Genomic DNA, 18,321 nt, shown 5'->3' with positions numbered 1-18,321 from the left:
GTCTTTGTGGCCTTTCTTTGTTTCAGCCATTGCTGAAACAATGTTTTTCTTTGTTCAGCCAGATGTTCTAAGGGTTTTTTTTTTTATGGCAGTGCTGGCCTAAACTTTAGGAATGAGTTTGGTGGTTAGGGTCAATCTATGGTCCAATGAGAAGTCCTTCTTCATGCAGATGTGGGTGAAGGGGGTTTCCATCGCTGCCATGTAAGAAGTGTCTGGCAGTTGTCTTAGCAGCTTATCTGATGATGCCAGGCATTTGTTTATGTTCGTTTCTCGAAGATCCAATCACAATGTAGAATGCCATTTTAACTGCTGTTCACTACAGTATTTTTAGATTAAACTTTCAGATGTCTCTTAGTGCCAATGCAGGGGTGAAACCGTATGTTCCTTCACCTCAAGCTCTGCATTAAAGGTCCCATTTTGGTGAACGTTTACGTTTTCTATCACTTAGTTTCAAGAAACAGTAAATAGGCAAATTCTAAATGCCAACTAAATACCAGAGTGAATCATTTTATTTGTCCAATGTTTAACTTTCACAGTAGATGACTACTGTGTAACCTGCTCTACCTCTTCAATGTTTTAAAACAATACTTTCATTCAGCATGTTCATAAAGACATGAACTCTAACTTCTGAACTCAACAAATCTAAAGTAACGCTCAGAACTAAAACAAACTTTCAGTAAACCTACAGGAACACAATCCACTGGAAGAAGATGATGAAAGAGTGAAGAATAAGATCAGGAAAAACATGAAATTTGGTCTAAGTGTACAATTCCTTTTTTTTGGGAAGGTACACTCAGTATATAATATGCGTATCACATCCAGAGTTTATATTATCGTTTTTGTTTTGTTCATAGGTCCAAATCTCCAGAATTTCTGCAATACAGCAGCTCTGTACTTTGGATAAGTTTGCATCCTGCAGCTCAGTTTAGCAGTTCGCAAATCTTCCAATCATTTGTGAAAATGTTGTACAGAAAATATTGCAACTCAAAACACATGGCATTTAATTCATGTTTTATCTCCAACATCCTAGAAAAGGTTGTAGCTCAGCAGTTATGCTCATATTTGCATAGGAATAACATGAATTAAATCTTTCAGTCAGGATTTAGGCTTCATCATAGCACAGAGACAGTGCTGGTTAAAGTGGTAAATGACCTACTACTGACCTCTGATCAGGGTTGTGTCTCCTTGTGTTGTTTGATCTTAGTGCAGCTTTTGATACCATAGATAATAATATAAATTTATCTTATTATTCGTAGACTAGAAAATTTAGTTGGAGTTAAGGGAATGGCCCATTACACACTGGATGCTTATAACTTCCCCTTACTGTCATATCACAGCAAACCAGTGACTACATTTCCCATCCTGCACTGTGGCCTACAAACATGGCCGCCATGTATTTGTGAAGTATTAAGTTCAGTTGCTTAGTCACTGTTGTATGTTCAAGCCTTATATCGTGTTTGTGTAACTGGTTGTAGTCTGCGTTGTGTGTTTTATTTTATTCGAAGAAAAACAGGCGGACGGCAACTGGGTCGACTCTTCATTTATTCTTTCCCATTCAACCATAACACGAAAGGGACACCTCTCTCCCATTCAACCATAATGCCAAAGGGAAGAATTCACCCAAGTAACAAATTAAAATAATATAAAACAAAAACCATACCTGATGACACAAACAAGCAGTCTCCCTGAGTGAATCGCCCTTAAATGGTGTTCTATAAAATAAACATGATATGCGATGGTCACATGTTGAAAAAAAATACAAAAAAATTACTCAAAAAGAAGGGAAAAACAACAAAAATTATCGCACAGATAAATAAAATAACACTATACACACAAACTAAAATGGGTATATAAGTATATAAATGATGATTTAAATAAAGATTAAACAAGATTACCGAGAACTCAAAACCAAACCTACGTCTCCCATTCAACCATAACGCGAAAGATAAGAGGAGGAGCCAAAACAGGAAATTACGCAAACCAATGACATCATGACAATTAAAAGGAAAAATACTCAGACAGACAGACAGCCACATCAGGTACACATCCTTTTTGTGTAATTCTACACATTAAATTTATGGAATGTTTTCCATACCCGTTACATTTGCTGTTCTGGATATTGACTTTGTTTACTCTGTTGACCTCGATTCTCTGCCCTGCCTAGTTTAGCCTGTTTGCCCGATCGTTTGACCCTAGCTTGCCTTGTACTTTGAGTTCTGCCTGATCATTTGGACTTCTTGTTGTTTGATTAAACTGCCTCACCTGCACTTGCTTCCGTCTCAGCCTCCATTACGTAACACTTACTTAATTCTGACAAGACAGAAGTACTTCTACTAGGACCACATGCCCCACCTCTGGATGGAGCTCTCATCTACTCCAATTCCAGATGGACACACTCCCTGTGGTTGCTGGGACTACGGTTGCTTCTAAGGTCCCGGGACTGCAATTACAACATGCAGTTTTGCGCTCGGGTCTCATTTGAACAGTGGACTAGTTCAACAAACAGACTTCATATTAAATCATAATGAACTTCCTTTTACTTTCACACTATCCGTTGTTACCCAGATGAGGACGGGTTCTCTTCTGAGTCTGGTTCCTCTCAATGTTTCTTCCTCTTAACATCTTAGGGTGTTTTTCCTCACCACCATCTCTACTGGCTTGCCCAATTGGGATAAATTCACACATTTAAAATCTGTATCCTGTGTTTATATGTTTCTGTGAAGCTGCTTTGAGATAATGTGCATTATTAAAACTGTTATACAAATAGAACTGAATTGAATGCAGCTAGAAGTGATCTTCCTGATCACACAGTAACTCTGGATGTCCTTTCTGTTTCATCATGTGCAGCAGTAAAAGACCTTGGTGTGATTATTGACTCCAGTCTATTATTTGATGCTCATGTAGATAATATTACTAGGATAGCCTTCTTTCATCTCAGAAATATTTCTAAGATAAGAAATATAATGTCACTACATGATGCAGAAATATTAGTTCATGCTTTTGTCACCTGTAGACAAGATTTCTGTGATACATTACTGATAGGAAATTCTCTTATATCATGTACTCTCTTATATTATGAACTGCTATCAAATACCTATGATGAATGTATTCATTTAATTACCTCTTTGAATAAGCTGATCAACTGCCATCCCTTCTTATAGCTGACACATGCATTTTCTGTCTCTTGAAAAGACTTATTTTCATAGTGTGCTATCCGTGTTTTGTCTATCTGTCTGGCACCTGCGCAAGTAGAAACCCGCCTACGAACTACTGCTTATCTATGTATATAAATACTTCTGCTTTGCATGAATAAACCGGAAGTCTCTGTGAACATTCATGTGTGTCAGCGTGTGTGTTCATTCGGACTCTCCAGGCGCCTGAACTCTACGGTAAACCACACTTTCTAGCTCATAGCAGCACAGAACTAAGAGTTAAGTGAAATATAAGGCTGAAAGGGCATGACCGAGATCTGAAGACATAATCTGAGATTTGAAGATCTCTAACAGTTACTGTCTGGATGATCCAGTAGGAGCATAAACAAACTCCAGTTAGTCCAGAATGCAGCTGTTAGAGTCCTAACTAGAACCAGAAGATATGACCGCATCACCCCGATCTTATCCACACTGCGTTGGCTCCCAGTGAAAACAAGTATAAAATACTACTGTTGACCTATAAAGCACTGAAAGGTCTCACGCCACAGAACTGAAGCATTTGGTCTTTTATAATCTGCCACGCCTACTTCGATCAACAGCTGCAGGCTCTTTATTAGTACCTGGAATAGTGAAGGCTACAGCAGGGGGAAGAGCTTTCTCTTATAGAGCCCCAAAGTTATGGAACAGTCTTCCAATTAGTGTTCGGGACTCAGACACAGTCTCAGTGTTTAAGTCCAGACTGAAAACATATTTGTTTACTCTTCTTCTTAGGTAAAGGTGCAATATCTGGAGGGTTCATGGCATAAGGAGTTTTGGTAAACTAGGATGTTTGAATGCTGTTGCTCCCCTAGAATGTAAAACTTGTTAAAGTTCCCATCAGGTTTGAGCATTATGATCATTCGGCTGGGTCACATGCTATGTATACTTTACAAACCAAATCATTTGGTAAATACCAGTTTTCCCTGCTTATTATTTTTAAAGCATAACATTCAATGCAAGTTCATTCTGAAACAGTTCAGTTCCAGATTTTCAGAGTTTCATTACAGATCAATCTGAGCATAGACATTGTTTCATTAGAAATGCAGTTTCATTGCAGATAGAGTTTTTGTAGAGATCCAGATTCAGTACAGATCCAGTTTTAGTATAGATCACATTTCTGTAGACATTGAGTTTTCTTACAGATAGAGTTTCTGTACCGATTGTCACACACTCTTCTGAGATCTGCAGAGATAATGATGATAATGAGTTAAAGACAAGAACAAGTTAACTAAAATGTTATTTTGAAAAGTGTTTAGACAAACCCACGTCTACTTATTTACTTATATATCCATTTAAAATTATTTAGTAGTTTTTCATGTAAGCAGGTTTTAATCCAGTATTCTGAAAATATTTTAAAGTATGTTAAAAAAGAGATTTCAATCCCTTTAATTTAAATCTTGTTTATGTTGCTTTTATAAAGCAACTACTTGATTCTAACTAAGTGGATATAGAGAGTTTGTCCTGTGATCAGAGTTTAAATCCTGTCTGTGCTGAGTGTCTCTGCTTTCACTTTCTCTTTCTATTTAAACACATGTGCCCTAAATGAAAAGGAAGTAAGAATCATTATTAAATATCAAAGAGTAAAATTTTAGCACAGAAAATGGCCTCTAGGTGAGACAGGCTTAAGGCTTAAGTATTGTGATCATTGGGCTGGATCACATGCCATGGATTCTTTACAAACCAAATCATTTGTAAAAACCTGTTTTTCCTGCCGAGTGTTTTTAAAGCATAACATTCAATGCAAGTTCATTCTGAACACAGTTCAGTTCCAGTTCAGTACAGATTGAGTGGCGGTACATATCTGGTTTTAGTACTGATCAATTTTCAAAACATATTGAGTTTATTTTGAGATTGAGTTTCAGTACAGATAAATTTTTAGTCAAGATTCAGTTTCACTATAGACAGAGTTTCTGTACAGATGGAGTTTCAATAAAGATTTAGTTTCATTGCAGAGCAAGGGTCTGTAGAGATCCATTTTCAGAACAGATTTAGTTTCTGTTTTATGGAATTTCCATACAGATTTCAATATAAGTTTCAGTACAGATTGAGTTTCAGTTAAAACAGAGTTTCAGTAGAGATTGAGTTTCAGTACAAATTGAGTTTATTGTGTGATCAAGATTCACCACAGAAATCACAAAAATCTTATCTTTTTTCATCTCTTTCTATTTTAACACGTGTGCCCTAAATGAAAAACAAACAAGAATCACTATTAAATATCAAAGATAAACATTTAAGCACAGAAAACAGCCTCTAGGTGAAACCCTGTTCAGAATATTCACATACTAAAGCATTTGTAGAAAACTCTTTTTCCTGGCTATTGTTTTTAAAGCATAACATTCAATGCAAGTTCATTCTGAATACGGCCAGTTTCCATGTTCATTAAACCTCACACTCACTACATCAGCACAACTCACTTTACTGTCAACTCAAATAGTGTAATTAAAGAATGGGTTCTTATATCAGTATACATGTAAGCATACAGTTATCATTACATTTACAGCTGAAAAAGCTGTGATGTGAGTCTAGCTAGAAGGACTAGTTAAACTAGTCTCTGTGTATCTAACAATTTTATTAATAAACAATTGGATATTGGAAAGAATGATACATGTAAGGTTTATACTCAACATTCAATTCAATTCAATTAAATTTTATTTATATAGAGCTTTTAACAATGGACACTGTCACAAAGCTGCTTTACAGAAATATATAAATTCAGGATATAAAATTTTAACTTATAAATGTACCCTAAAGAGCAGCCAGAGGCATACGTGGCAACAAAAACCTCCCCTAGACAATATGAGCAAGAAACCTTGAGAGGAACCAGACTCAAAAGGGAACCCGTCCTCATCCAGGTTTGCAATATAACTTCTGTGACCACTTGGTAACATATTAAGAATTTCTTCTTTTAACTTTGAGACCAGGCATGAAGATCTCAACCCCATCACTTCTTTAAGTTTATCAATCGTTTTTCCAGCCATCCTCCTATAAAAGATGTCCCAGCTTTACAATTCCGTTGTTCACTAAGCATTTTCTAACACTTACCAAAGACAGCATTCTGGTCTGAAACGGTGAACTGAAGAACAGTGGTTCCTCTGGGACCCACTCTTCTGGATTGTCCACATCTCTTTCTGTTTTTAACACCATTTTCCAAGTTTGCTGCATGGAATTTTAAAAGGGTGTGAGCACCGATAAGCTCATCTCTTCGAGCTTCATTAGGAATGTCACATATTCCACGTAATGAAGATTAGGACGGATGCAAGTGCAGATAAGAGCTTTTAATGAAAAGAGACAGGAAGACAAATCCAAATCATAAGACAGTAGTGTGGTCAAAAACAGGCAATGGGTCAAGCGATCAGCAAACAGGATAAACTAGACTAAGACAAGACTCAATGAACGAGGACGAGATCCAGAACCAGATCAAAACCATGAAACAAAGCTAGGAACAAAGACTGGGTACACGACAGAGACTATGGCAACTGAGCATAATACTTCGCAAAGTCATTCGCAAACAGTCTCTTTATACTGTGGTTGTGAGTGCTGTGAATTTGATGCAGGTGTGCATGATTAGAATGAATGTGAGTGTTCTGGGAATTGCAGCCCATGGCAGCCATGTTTGTAGACCGCAGTGCAGGATAGGAAATGTAGTCACTGGTTTGCTGTGATATGACAAGGAATGTGTGCTTATCTAGTCCAAAGACACCTACTCTTCTCAGGATTGAAATTGCAGTCTTTTCCCATATCACATCTTTATTGGATAAAAATGTCTGTACAGCTTGTATTATGAAAGCACTGATTTGATCCCACATATCCACCAGTCCTTGACCTCCTTCCTATACTGGCAGGTATAATACTGCTGCACGAATCCAGTGTTGTCCGTTCCAGAAAAAAATTACTATTTTCTTTTGTATAGGTGCATCTCAAAAAATGTTAATTTGATGGAAAAGTAAATTTTTTTAATAAAAAAAAAATGGAACTTTCATATATTCTAGATTCATTACACATAAAGTGAAATATTTCAAGCCTTTTTTGTTTTAACCTTGATGATTACTGCTTACAGCTCATGGAAATAAAAAAAATCCAGTATCTCAAAATATTCAAAGAAAGAATTTATAATACAGAAGAACAATGCTTTAAAATTTGGGGAAGGTAAATGTTATGCACTTATATAACGCCTTTTAACCTTATTGGTTACAAAACACTTTACACTATTTCTCATTCACACATGCAAGGCGCTAACCTGCCATCCGGAGGAACTTGGTGTTCAGGGGCTTGCCCAAGGACACTTTGGCATGTGGAGAAATGTGGGCTGGGAATCGAACCTCCATCCCTGTGACTAGTAGAGTACCACCTAGCTCCACCACCTGAGCCACAGCCGACCCTAAGGGGGTCGTCTGGCAGTCTGGAGAGGAAATGTCCAGGTTAGATGTTACAAATGTTCTTTATCAGGTTTACTGTTACCTGCACTCTCTGTGTCTTTAAGTCTGGAAGATGTAGAGGGATCCTTTGAAATGTTTTCATTATTTTGTTTGATCTTTTTTGTACCTTGTCTATCACAGCTTTCCATTTCTCTATGAAATCCACAAGCAGTACACTGCCATACTCTAGCCATAGTCTTATCAGAGTATTGTATACATGAACACGATCTTCAACACAGACCCCATTTGTAGCCCTAAGAATAAGGAAGTGCAATTATTTAGAGTCCTTTGACTGCCTCCTCAATATGAACACTGAGATGATTGTCCAAAAATCACTCGGATCCCAACTGATATCGTGCCATTGAGAACCATGTTGTTAAAGTTCAAGCGTAATGTCACCAGCATACTGTATGTCAAGTGTGTCATGCAGCGGGACTGTTCTTGGGCACATATGAAGTAGGAAGTGGAAGCTGTATGTAAAAACAGATGACTGCTTTTGTTTTCTAGGTTATTTTTGCATGTTTGTCTAAAAACATACGGAGTACTACTAGGATAATGACATAACATACTATAAAGAAGTACAACATTTTTAAAAGGCTAAAAAAGTGATCTATGTATTAAATTTTCTAATTCATCACACCTCATTGATTGAATTCTTTACATTTTTCCTGTATGATAATTGTGAGCACACCCAGGGTTAGTCTACTATATAAACCCATACTCTGAGCTATAGGTACATGACAAATATATTGTTCAACTCTACAGATATGAGTCAAGCTGAGTATACAGCGACTTCATCAAAGAAACACAAATGCGTAAGTAAATGATTTTATTCATGCTGTATTAAATTACCCAGGGGAATATAATGAGAATCAGAAGATACAGATCCTTAAATAAATACAGGTTCTGATTTGGTTTCTTTCTGAAAAATGAAAGGCATTTAGTAAGTACTGTATGCTGAAATAATGTTTATAATAAATGTAAATAATGTTCATGATTTTGTTAATGTATTGTGTTTAATACTGTGTAATAGGATTAAAAACAACCTATATAGAACATTAAAACGTTATCACAACATTAACTTTACATTGTGTTGACAAAGCTAAACAGAATTAAATAGAACATGAAACATTTTTTAAATGAGATTTTTTAAAATATCCACTAAAGGGGTTTAATAAAAGGCTTGTGTCCTTGGCTGGTGATTAAGTTGCAGTAATTAATAATAATAATTTTTAAATAGATTATAAGTTTTAAACCAAATTCAGTCTTAAAAAAACAGTATTGCTGTTATTACGGATGTATTTGGACAAAAAACTTACAATCTCAGAATCACCTTTTAATGTGTTTATTATGCATACACACACACACACACACACACACACACACACACAGTATAGAATTATTTTGGGCTGGTTTGAGCCTCAGTTCCAGTGAAGGGAAATTTAAACACTACATCATACAAAGACATTCTATACAATTGTGTGTGTGACGGAGGGCTCTGTCACGATCGCGGCAGTAGAAGAGTTTTCCTGTTTGGCGTGATGACGTTAAATTTCCCCGACAGCCTCTGTCGTCCCATTTAGCCACTTGTTAGCAACCGTCTTTTTCAAGACGCGTAAAATCTTTTTTTTAAATCATGAGTGGGGTATTACTGAAGTATTTTACGGTGTAGTATAAAACGTGAACATATATTGAGCTTGTGTTAACCACAGACCTTATTTCAGACATTTAACCAAAAAACATCCAAAAAACCTGTTGATTTGTGTAGGTGGGTTGTAGATTGGAGTTTGTGGTTGCAGTGTGCGTAGTTTGTGTGCGTTTACCTTTCTGTAGAAGGAGTTACCAGCCAAGTGCTGTAGTGTATATCTTTTTCTATAGTTTTCCTTCATTTTCCACATTTCCCCTGTTTTGTCTATTTTTTTGGGCCTTCATATGGATGTTCATATTTTTGTGCACATCTGGTAAATAGGGGCAGTGTCAAAAAAACACCTTTGCACAAAAGTGCTATTGTGGTTTTGCCATCAATTTTCTTGTGTGGGACCATGTTCCCATCACGCCTTGTCACAGTGTGCTTCCAAATTTGTGGTAACTGTGTGATGGTCAGGGGTACACATACTTTTGGTCACATAGGTAGTGTGTTTAAAAAACTTGCTAGCAGTATTCCTTGGAAAAAAATCCTTAATATCATTTACATCTTAAAAAGTTGTTGCTTATTTAGCAGGAGAATTCCAGCAATGGGATTACGATTGCGGTTTCTTTGGATATGCTGTTTATCATGGAGGACTACAATTCACGACGACACACAATACCTGAGCCTGGACCTGCCTTACCCTTTGTTAAGGTCAGAAATATTTAATGATATTAATATTAAAATCTGTGTGTACTAATTACTTGATTTGAAAAAGTCATGGTTATTACTTCCTGCAAAAAGTAATCTCATAACTCATTACTTTAGCTCTATTACTAGAAAGTACAGACCAAGAAAGGCTTACAGAGTGGTCCAATTAATTACATATTACTTACTTTATATCTATGACAGTTTTACCTGTTATACCTGTATCTTCACTGCTGATGCTGAATGGAGATCCAGTTTAGGGCGAGGTTAGGGTTAGGGTGAGGTTGGGGAACTGTCACTTAAGCTTCAGTTTTGTTTTAGCATGACTGAACTGCTTGTTGGAGCTGCAGCAGATTAAAGTGGTCATTGGATTAAACATAACTTACACTTCATAGTAATGTTTTTATTTTTGTGTCAAATTAAATAATGAATACTTCCATTTGTGAAAACATCCTCCTCCTTATTTGTAGACTAGAAATAGCCTGTGTTCGCTCTGTACTGTAAAATCACATAGATAAGGAGTACATAGCTAATATCAAGAGGAAATTTATGGGATTAATTCATTTTTTCACTTAGAAACAATAAACACATCAGTAAATGTAATATGGTGGCCCACTCGACCCGTGTGTGTGAAGAGAGGACGTGTTAACAGCAGGACCACAGTCTGTCTCACAGCTCGGGTATTTCTGTCTGCACACAGGCACTGAAACTCATCGTGGAGAAGCAAGACCCCAACATTGAATGTCTAGTTAATATCATAATAATGGTTCCTGAAGCTGAAAAAGTGAATAATCAGCTTGAAAGGATCATTCAGCAGTATGGTACAGCAGATAATAATATATTATTAATAATATAACTGTAATATAAATATGATCACTATAATAATATAATCACTATAATGGCATTAACAGTGTTGATGTGATGATATTAATGAAGTGTGTTTTGTATTTAGGTCTGCTGATGAGGTATAAAGATGAGGAATTACTCAACATTCTGAACGATAACAACACCAAACTGTACCTCTCCATCGACTCAACTGAAGTGACTCATGCCATCAATCAGAGTAGGTATCCATCCATCCAACCATCATCCATCCCATCCATCCATCCATCCCATCCATCCCACACAGTAAGATCCCTAGTGTTGAATTAACACCCAGAGTGTTTATATGAGTCCAATGGACTCATATAAACACTGAAGGGTGTGAATTCAACACTGTGGGTGTTGAATCAACACTGGTGTTTTTGCTGTGCATCCATCCATCCATCCCTCCATCCCATCCATCCATCCATCCCTCCATCCCATCAATCCCATCCCATCCATCCATCCCATCCATCCCATCCCATCCCATCCATCCATCCATCCATGTGTTTATCTGTTTACTTGTCTGTTTGTTAGATATTGCAGCAGCTGCCTTGTTCATGCCGAGCTCAGAAATGGCACTGAGTGAATCTGAGCTGCGAGTTGCGTTTGATGGAGATGGAGTGATTTTCTCAGATGAAGCGGAAACTGTGACGAAGACAAAAGGACTTGATGCCTTCCTAAAACATGAAACAGAAAAAGCACAAATTCCTCTCCCTGAGGTTTAATCACACTCTCAGTACATTACAACAAATTTCTTCAAATGTGGATCTGTGCATCAGATCTAGCATTAGTTAAAGTTAAAATCATTTTTGATTTTAAAATCAGGTGTGTTTTCTACATCAGCTAACACATCCACACACATCTACATTCAAGCTTCTGAATACAACACAGGCTCTGTGCAGCCAGTGAAAATAACATCAATAATCTTCTCGAACTTCCTGAAGAGAAACTGAACTTTTAGAGAATTCTTCAGTTCATCTCAGTGTGTGTGTGTGTGTGTGTGTGTGTGTGTGTGTGTGTGTAAAAACAAAGCAATGCTCAATGAATTATAGACACAGAAAAATCACATTACACTCAGTTGCTAGGTCAAATGGCCCTGCTGCTTCAGAGCGTCTTAACTAGTGAATTATAACGACAATATGAAATGTAACATTTCATAAAATAGACAGACAGACAGACAGTTAGATAGACAGACAGTTAGACAGACAGACAGACAGACAGACAGACAGACAGTTAGACAGACAGGCAGGTAGTTAGACAGACAGACAGACAGACAGACATTCAGACAGTTAGATAGACAGACAGTTAGATAGACAGACAGACAGACAGACAGTCAGACAGACAGTTAGATAGACATACAGTTAGATAGACAGACAGTCAGACAGACAGTTAGATAGACAGACAGATAGTTAGATAGACAGACAGACAGTCAGACAGAGAGTTAGATAGACAGACAGTCAGACAGACAGTTAGATAGACAGACAGATAGTTAGATAGACAGACAGACAGTCAGACAGAGAGTTAGATAGACAGACAGTCAGACAGACAGTTAGATAGACAGACAGATAGTTAGATAGACAGACGGACAGTCAGACAGACAGTCAGACAGACAGTTAGATAGACAGACAGTTAGACAGACAGGCAGGTAGTTAGATAGACAGACAGACAGACGGACAGACAGTCAGACAGTTAGATAGACATACAGTCAGACAGACAGTTAGATTGACAGACAGACAGTTAGATAGACAGACAGACAGTTAGATAGACAGACAGTTAGATAGACAGACAGACAGTTAGATAGACAGACAGACAGTTAGATAGACAGGCAGTCAGACAGACAGGCAGGTGGACTGTAGCAGTGGGCAAATTGTAAATTTAAGTCTTGCAGGACAAACATCCTCCACAAGTATCCAACAATTCATAATACAAAAAATGTGTGAATAAAATTAATAGATAAAATATATATTTATGGGTTTTTTGTATTTATTGAAAATGACAAATATTTATGTTAATTTGTTTGAAAAGTATTTCAGATTTTTTTAATTTTGTGAATTCAGAAATGCATGTGTGGATTAGGTTTTGAGCATTTATGTTTCCTGAGAATATTTCAGTTCCATAGTTTCCCACACTCAGTAACCACACCCTTGTTTGTACACACAGGGTCCTCTGAAGTGTTTTCTGGAAGTCCTGGTGGAGCTGCAGAAGAAGAACTACCCGATCCGTACATTTCTGGTCACAGCAAGAGGTGCACTGACTGAAGGACACAGAGCTTTAAATACTCTGACTAGCTGGGGTCTGCATATTAATGAGATGTATTTCCTTGAGGGAAGTCCAAAGGGTTCAATTCTGCAAGCAATCAAACCACATGTTTTCTTTGATGATCAAATGAAACACGTACTAAATGCGAAGAAGGCCGGTGTCGTCGCTGCCCACGTGCCTTATGGGATTTCACAGAGATATAATGAAGAGTAATAAAGCAGACAGACAGAGCTGAGAGAAGAGGGCATGGGGTTTTTAAATTGTTGTTGGATTTTGTAAACACGCTCTTTAAATCAGTTAACTGTATCCACATTAGGCCTGTACCAATAATCAGTTTATTCAATACACCACACTATCTTTACAATATTAAAACATCCTCATGTGTATGAACAGAAATGTCAAGAAAGCAAACAAGCACACATCTCAGGTACCAACATGTGATACCAGGTAATACTGTGATGTTGTCCTAGTGTACACTGTTGTTCTAATGAACAGACAACACCAAATGACAGAGATCTGGACATATTTCATCATTAATGATCAAAGCAAAGCAGACTGTATACTGTCAAAAAGAGGAACTACAGCAGCTATAGTACTCCAAGACTCACAGTACTGCTACGGCAGACACTTAAATACATCATCACCATGGTGACATTTAGCTAGCTAACAGAACTGCATACCTTCACACAACTGATTGGTAATTATCATTACATGTATATGTAATATCGGCACGTGTGTAATGCTGGCCGGAAAAACATGGGCAAATCTTACATTAAGGGTGTCTACATTTAATATATACTTTATCTATTTTCTTTAGTTTAGTGTTATATATATGCAGGACTCTACGGTAACAATTTCTTTTAGGAGCACAGTCAAAAATTTTGTTTTTTTTTAGGCACATTAATGTGCCACAATATAACACACAAGAAGCCATGAGAAAAGTTGAGCTTGTCAATTATGACAGAATTTAAAACACAGAACATAGTGTGAGCCATGACACATTAATTTACGTTCTGATAAACTAAATTTAATATTTTCAGTTAATTTTACAGACTGTATGCAAAAAACAACCGTTAACCTGTTTACCTCGTAAACAAATACAATAAACCTCAATGTTCAGTGTTTGAAGTCTGCTCCTCTTAAATATATTTAAAGCTACACTATTAGACATATCCATTGTCATGGTTCTGGGCTGGAGTCAGTTCTCGAACCGCTCTGTGTGTATTGTGTGAGTTCATTTACCCTTCAGATGCAAAGTGCTTTAGTTTAATGGTGTTCATTACTGACGCTCCGATCAGGATTTTTACGACTGAAACCGATCCAGATACCAATCTTTTCTTGTTTAAGCTTTAGTCAGGAGGTCTGTCATAAACAATTAAATGTAATCTCTCTGCTCATGGTCACTGTTAATCAAATTAAAATAATAGCAATGAGATACTGTTGGTTAATTGATAAATAAACAAGCATAAAATATATTTTTTAAATATCTTAAACAATATTCCCAATTAAAAGTAGACTAACACAAAAATGATCCATATTAGGAAAAAGGCTAATAGCCTTCTAAGGAAATAGCGAACTAAGCTTAATGTCAAATTGATATTAAATGCAACCCATAGTAATTAAACATTATTAAACATTATTTATTTATAACTACGCACATTTTCTGTCTTTACAATATAGTAGTTTTATTTTAGTTTGTTTATCAGTTTTAGATCGGTTCCCCGGTACAGTGTTGCCATGTCTGCTGATAATATAGTGTTTTTTGGGGGGAATTAATTCAAAACATGGAAACTGGAGTTGACTTTCCTAGTCATATCTGGCAACCCTGAGTTTAAATGAAGTGAACAGAGTTCTGTATTAGAGTTAGTGAAGGAGAGCGGCAGTGTACTGTATGTTTACAGACTGAACAGTTGCTACTCTTGATTTTGATTGGTGAGGAATTATTTAATAAAGAAGTTTGAATTAAAACCCACCTTGTAGCGTTAGCATTATTATTAATTTACTCTGCTTCTCTGCAGTATTTCCATACTTGTTTGCTTGACTGAGGAGATGAAAAGCAGTGCGAAAGTAACTGTTGCGCGGTGTAGATGCATTTTGGACTTCCTGTAGTTTTTATCCCGATTGTATTACACAACTCTGAACAGGTCACTCACACCGGTGCGAATAAATATTTATTCACAGTTGCACAACGTACTTTTCAGTCGCAAATGCGAGTGAAATGGTCTCACTGTAGAGCCCTGATATGTTATGATTACTCATTATGATTAGTACTATTGTTATTGTAAGTGGAATAAGACATTTTAAGAACTTTAGTTTTACATGTGCTCAGTTTAAAATTAAATGTATTATTAGTTGAGGGTCAGTGTTTAGCACTATGTGTACTTTAGGATGTTAGTTTTTCAGCTGTAGGCTGTAGAAATCATACAGAACAAACACTCTCACCTGTCTGTGCTTTTAATAAAGAGTTTGGGAGAAAATGGCTGTTTGTTACTGTTGTAATTACACTCATCAGCCTCAAGAGGGCGTTAGGAGTATTTACACAGCAATAATTACACTGCAGCAGCCTCTGATCTGTTTTAGTCCTTCATCTTCACTGTGCTGAATTCCACAGATGCAGGTTTTGGGTTCTTTCGTTAGTGTTCTCACTAGAAGGCCAAACTGTAGTAGAAATCAAACTGTGTTCTAGTGAGACAAATTTGGCAAGCCAGCCAGGAGGGCAATAATCCAGAGGAGTGAACTGCCCGGGCAGAGGGAGACCAATGGTATCCTTAGGGAAAAAAGGTAAGCAGATCCGGTTTGATCAAATTCTGCGATGGTGGTGGGGATTCCCCTGCTGACTCGGATGGTGATTCACCTGGTGGTTCTTTGATGTACACACTATGGTTCTGTCCAAAATCACCCTGAGACTTGCGTTGTGAGTGTTCAAGGGAGCAATGGTGTAAAAGGGAGGATTTAGGACTGATCTCAAGTCTTCATCACATCCCTAAGTTATTAAAATGTTAAAGTAATAACAGAGGACAGAGGACTGAAGATCTGCTGTGGTCCAAACATCTCACAGGCATGGGTGACTCCGCGACAGTGTGCTGCAGTACCGCTCTGGCCCACACAGTGGCAGTGCCGCTTTATTCAGTGTTTATTCACACTCTGCTCTTCTGCTGGTTACTATGGATACAGCAGCACATGGACTCATGGGTAATCTGAGTGAGTGCGTCTCACACAGAAGCAGTGACAAACCATTTGAGACACGACTGAGTCCATGGTGTAAGATTGTGTGTGTGTGTGTGTGTGTGTGTGTATGTGTGAATGACAATAAAAAGAGATGTATTATGTAAAGTGAGCTAAAGTGTGTGAAGAGGAACAACATGGCAATAAGTATCATAAAGACGCACACACGCGCACACACACACACACACACACACACACACAGAAAGCAAGATATATACAGAAAGTATACTAAACACAAAATGAAATAAACAGCTTTAACCTGAAGCACAGAAATAAAGTGAGATAGATAAAATGTCATGTGAAAAAGTATTTGCCCCCTAATTTACTGTTACTGAATATCCCACTCTGTGTTCAGAACTTGTATCCATGCACTTCTCTCTCACACTCCTCTACAATCAGCACTGAATTACACTTCATTTAATCCGTGTTTCTCAGTGTATTTAACTGACATGTCAGCAGGGGCCGCTCTTCTTCATCATCATCATCATCATCCTCCCCCTCTCTCCCTGAGGGTGTATTATATTTAGCATGTGTAACATCACTTGTGGGAAATCAGACATTAATGTGATGAGCTCTGAGATGAAGTTTTCCTGCCTGAAGCTGTATTTTAGATTACCTCACCACCATCATCATCATCACCATCATCATCATCATCATTATCATCATCATCATCATCATCTGCACCTTCATCACTATTTACAGCTGCAAGTAAACACTACTGATGAGCCCTGAAAGAGCTTCTCAAATCTTCACAAGACTGTTCAGGAGAACCATAAACCTTTATATATATTTATGATGTTACAACCTGAGCTCACACCTCCTTCCATCCATCTTTATATACAACTCCATCACTGATAGTTATAATAATAATAATAATAATAATAATAATAATAATAATAATAATAATAATAATAATAATAATGTGTGTTTTCTCCTGAAGTTCTGACCTGAAAACACATTTGTAAAAAAAAAAAAAAAAAACCCACACAAATTGAGTTGTTATTAATAGATGAATTAATTAAGGTCAAACTCCACATTGCCATGGCGATGACCTCATAAAGCGGTTTCATTTATTTAGTCTCATTCTGAAATGTGCTGCTGGTATCTTTAGTAACACTCAAGAGGTTTTCACCTGTCTGACATGCTGCACGTTTAGAACCACAGCAGGAACCTCAACAGATATTAGAACACAACCAGGAGAACATTCAGCTGGAACCATCAAGCAGAACATCTCACAATATAAATACTGGACTGTGATTGGTCAGAAGGTGTTGATTAAGTTTCTATAACAGCGGCTCTGACAGTAGCGCAGGTTTATATTAATGCACTCGTTCTGATACATTATGGTTTCTATAGTAACGGCTCGTTCACAGGGATGTGTACAGCGCATGCTCCACATGAACTGATTAAAAAATCAGTATGGTGAAGTTTTGTTTAAGGAGATGTTTATGTAACATTTTTGGAAGGAGTCTCCAGTGCCAGCACTGTGTAACAGTCAGAGATTAAGCTGTAACTCTAAGTTTTCAACATCTTCAGGACAGAGGAGTTTACACTTCTTTACGGTTTCTCACTAACTCAACAAACTGTGATTATTTTTTCTCTTATTAATGTCATATCACAGCAAACCAGTGACTACATTTCCCATCCTGCACTGCGGCCTACAAACATGGCCACCATGGACTGCAATTCCCAGAACACACATTCATTCTATCACGCACACCTGCATCCAATCTCACACACAATCACACCACAGTTTTTAAAGGACTTTCTAGGCATTCACTCTTTGTAATGTATTAGTGTTATCACCGTACCGAGCGTTTATACCCTGTTCCTCATTTTATTTCATGGTTCTTGATCTTATTCTCGTTTCTCATCCTTGATTATAACCTTGCCCAGTTTATGGCTGTTTGCCAATGCTGACCCTTTGCCTGTTTCTTGACCTCACTATTGTCTCGTGTGTTGGATTTGTCTGCCTGTCTCTCTCATTAAACTGTTATCTGCATTTGCATCCGTCCTAACCTTCATTAAGTAG

General features: G+C 37.3%; 1 protein-coding gene across 1 annotated transcript; it reads left to right on the top strand.

The window, feature by feature from the left end:
• The first annotated feature begins 10,821 nt into the window (after window positions 1–10,821).
• LOC128601191 (cytosolic 5'-nucleotidase 1A-like) lies at window positions 10,822–13,924 on the top strand. The gene is made up of 3 exons (XM_053614192.1): window positions 10,822–11,004; window positions 11,340–11,524; window positions 12,966–13,924. Exons 1-3 carry the CDS (start codon window positions 10,863–10,865, stop codon window positions 13,275–13,277), a joined length of 639 nt encoding a protein of 212 aa, XP_053470167.1. The 5' UTR covers window positions 10,822–10,862; the 3' UTR covers window positions 13,278–13,924.
• The last annotated feature ends 4,397 nt before the right edge of the window (window positions 13,925–18,321 follow it).

This window comes from Ictalurus furcatus, chromosome 25, assembly GCF_023375685.1.
Source record: "Ictalurus furcatus strain D&B chromosome 25, Billie_1.0, whole genome shotgun sequence".
Lineage (NCBI taxonomy): Eukaryota > Metazoa > Chordata > Actinopteri > Siluriformes > Ictaluridae > Ictalurus > Ictalurus furcatus.
Note: the sequence above shows the minus strand (reverse complement) of the source record. Positions and strands in the feature narration are given on the sequence as shown.

Excerpts from the sequence above, each read along its gene's own strand:
- LOC128601191 (XM_053614192.1), top strand. The coding sequence starts at position 10,863 with ATGATATTAATGAAGTGTGTTTTGTATTTAGGTCTGCTGATGAGGTAT. Across the intron at positions 11,005-11,339 it reads GACTCATGCCATCAATCAGA|ATATTGCAGCAGCTGCCTTG; the intron begins GTAGGTATCCAT and ends TCTGTTTGTTAG. Across the intron at positions 11,525-12,965 it reads CACAAATTCCTCTCCCTGAG|GGTCCTCTGAAGTGTTTTCT; the intron begins GTTTAATCACAC and ends TTGTACACACAG.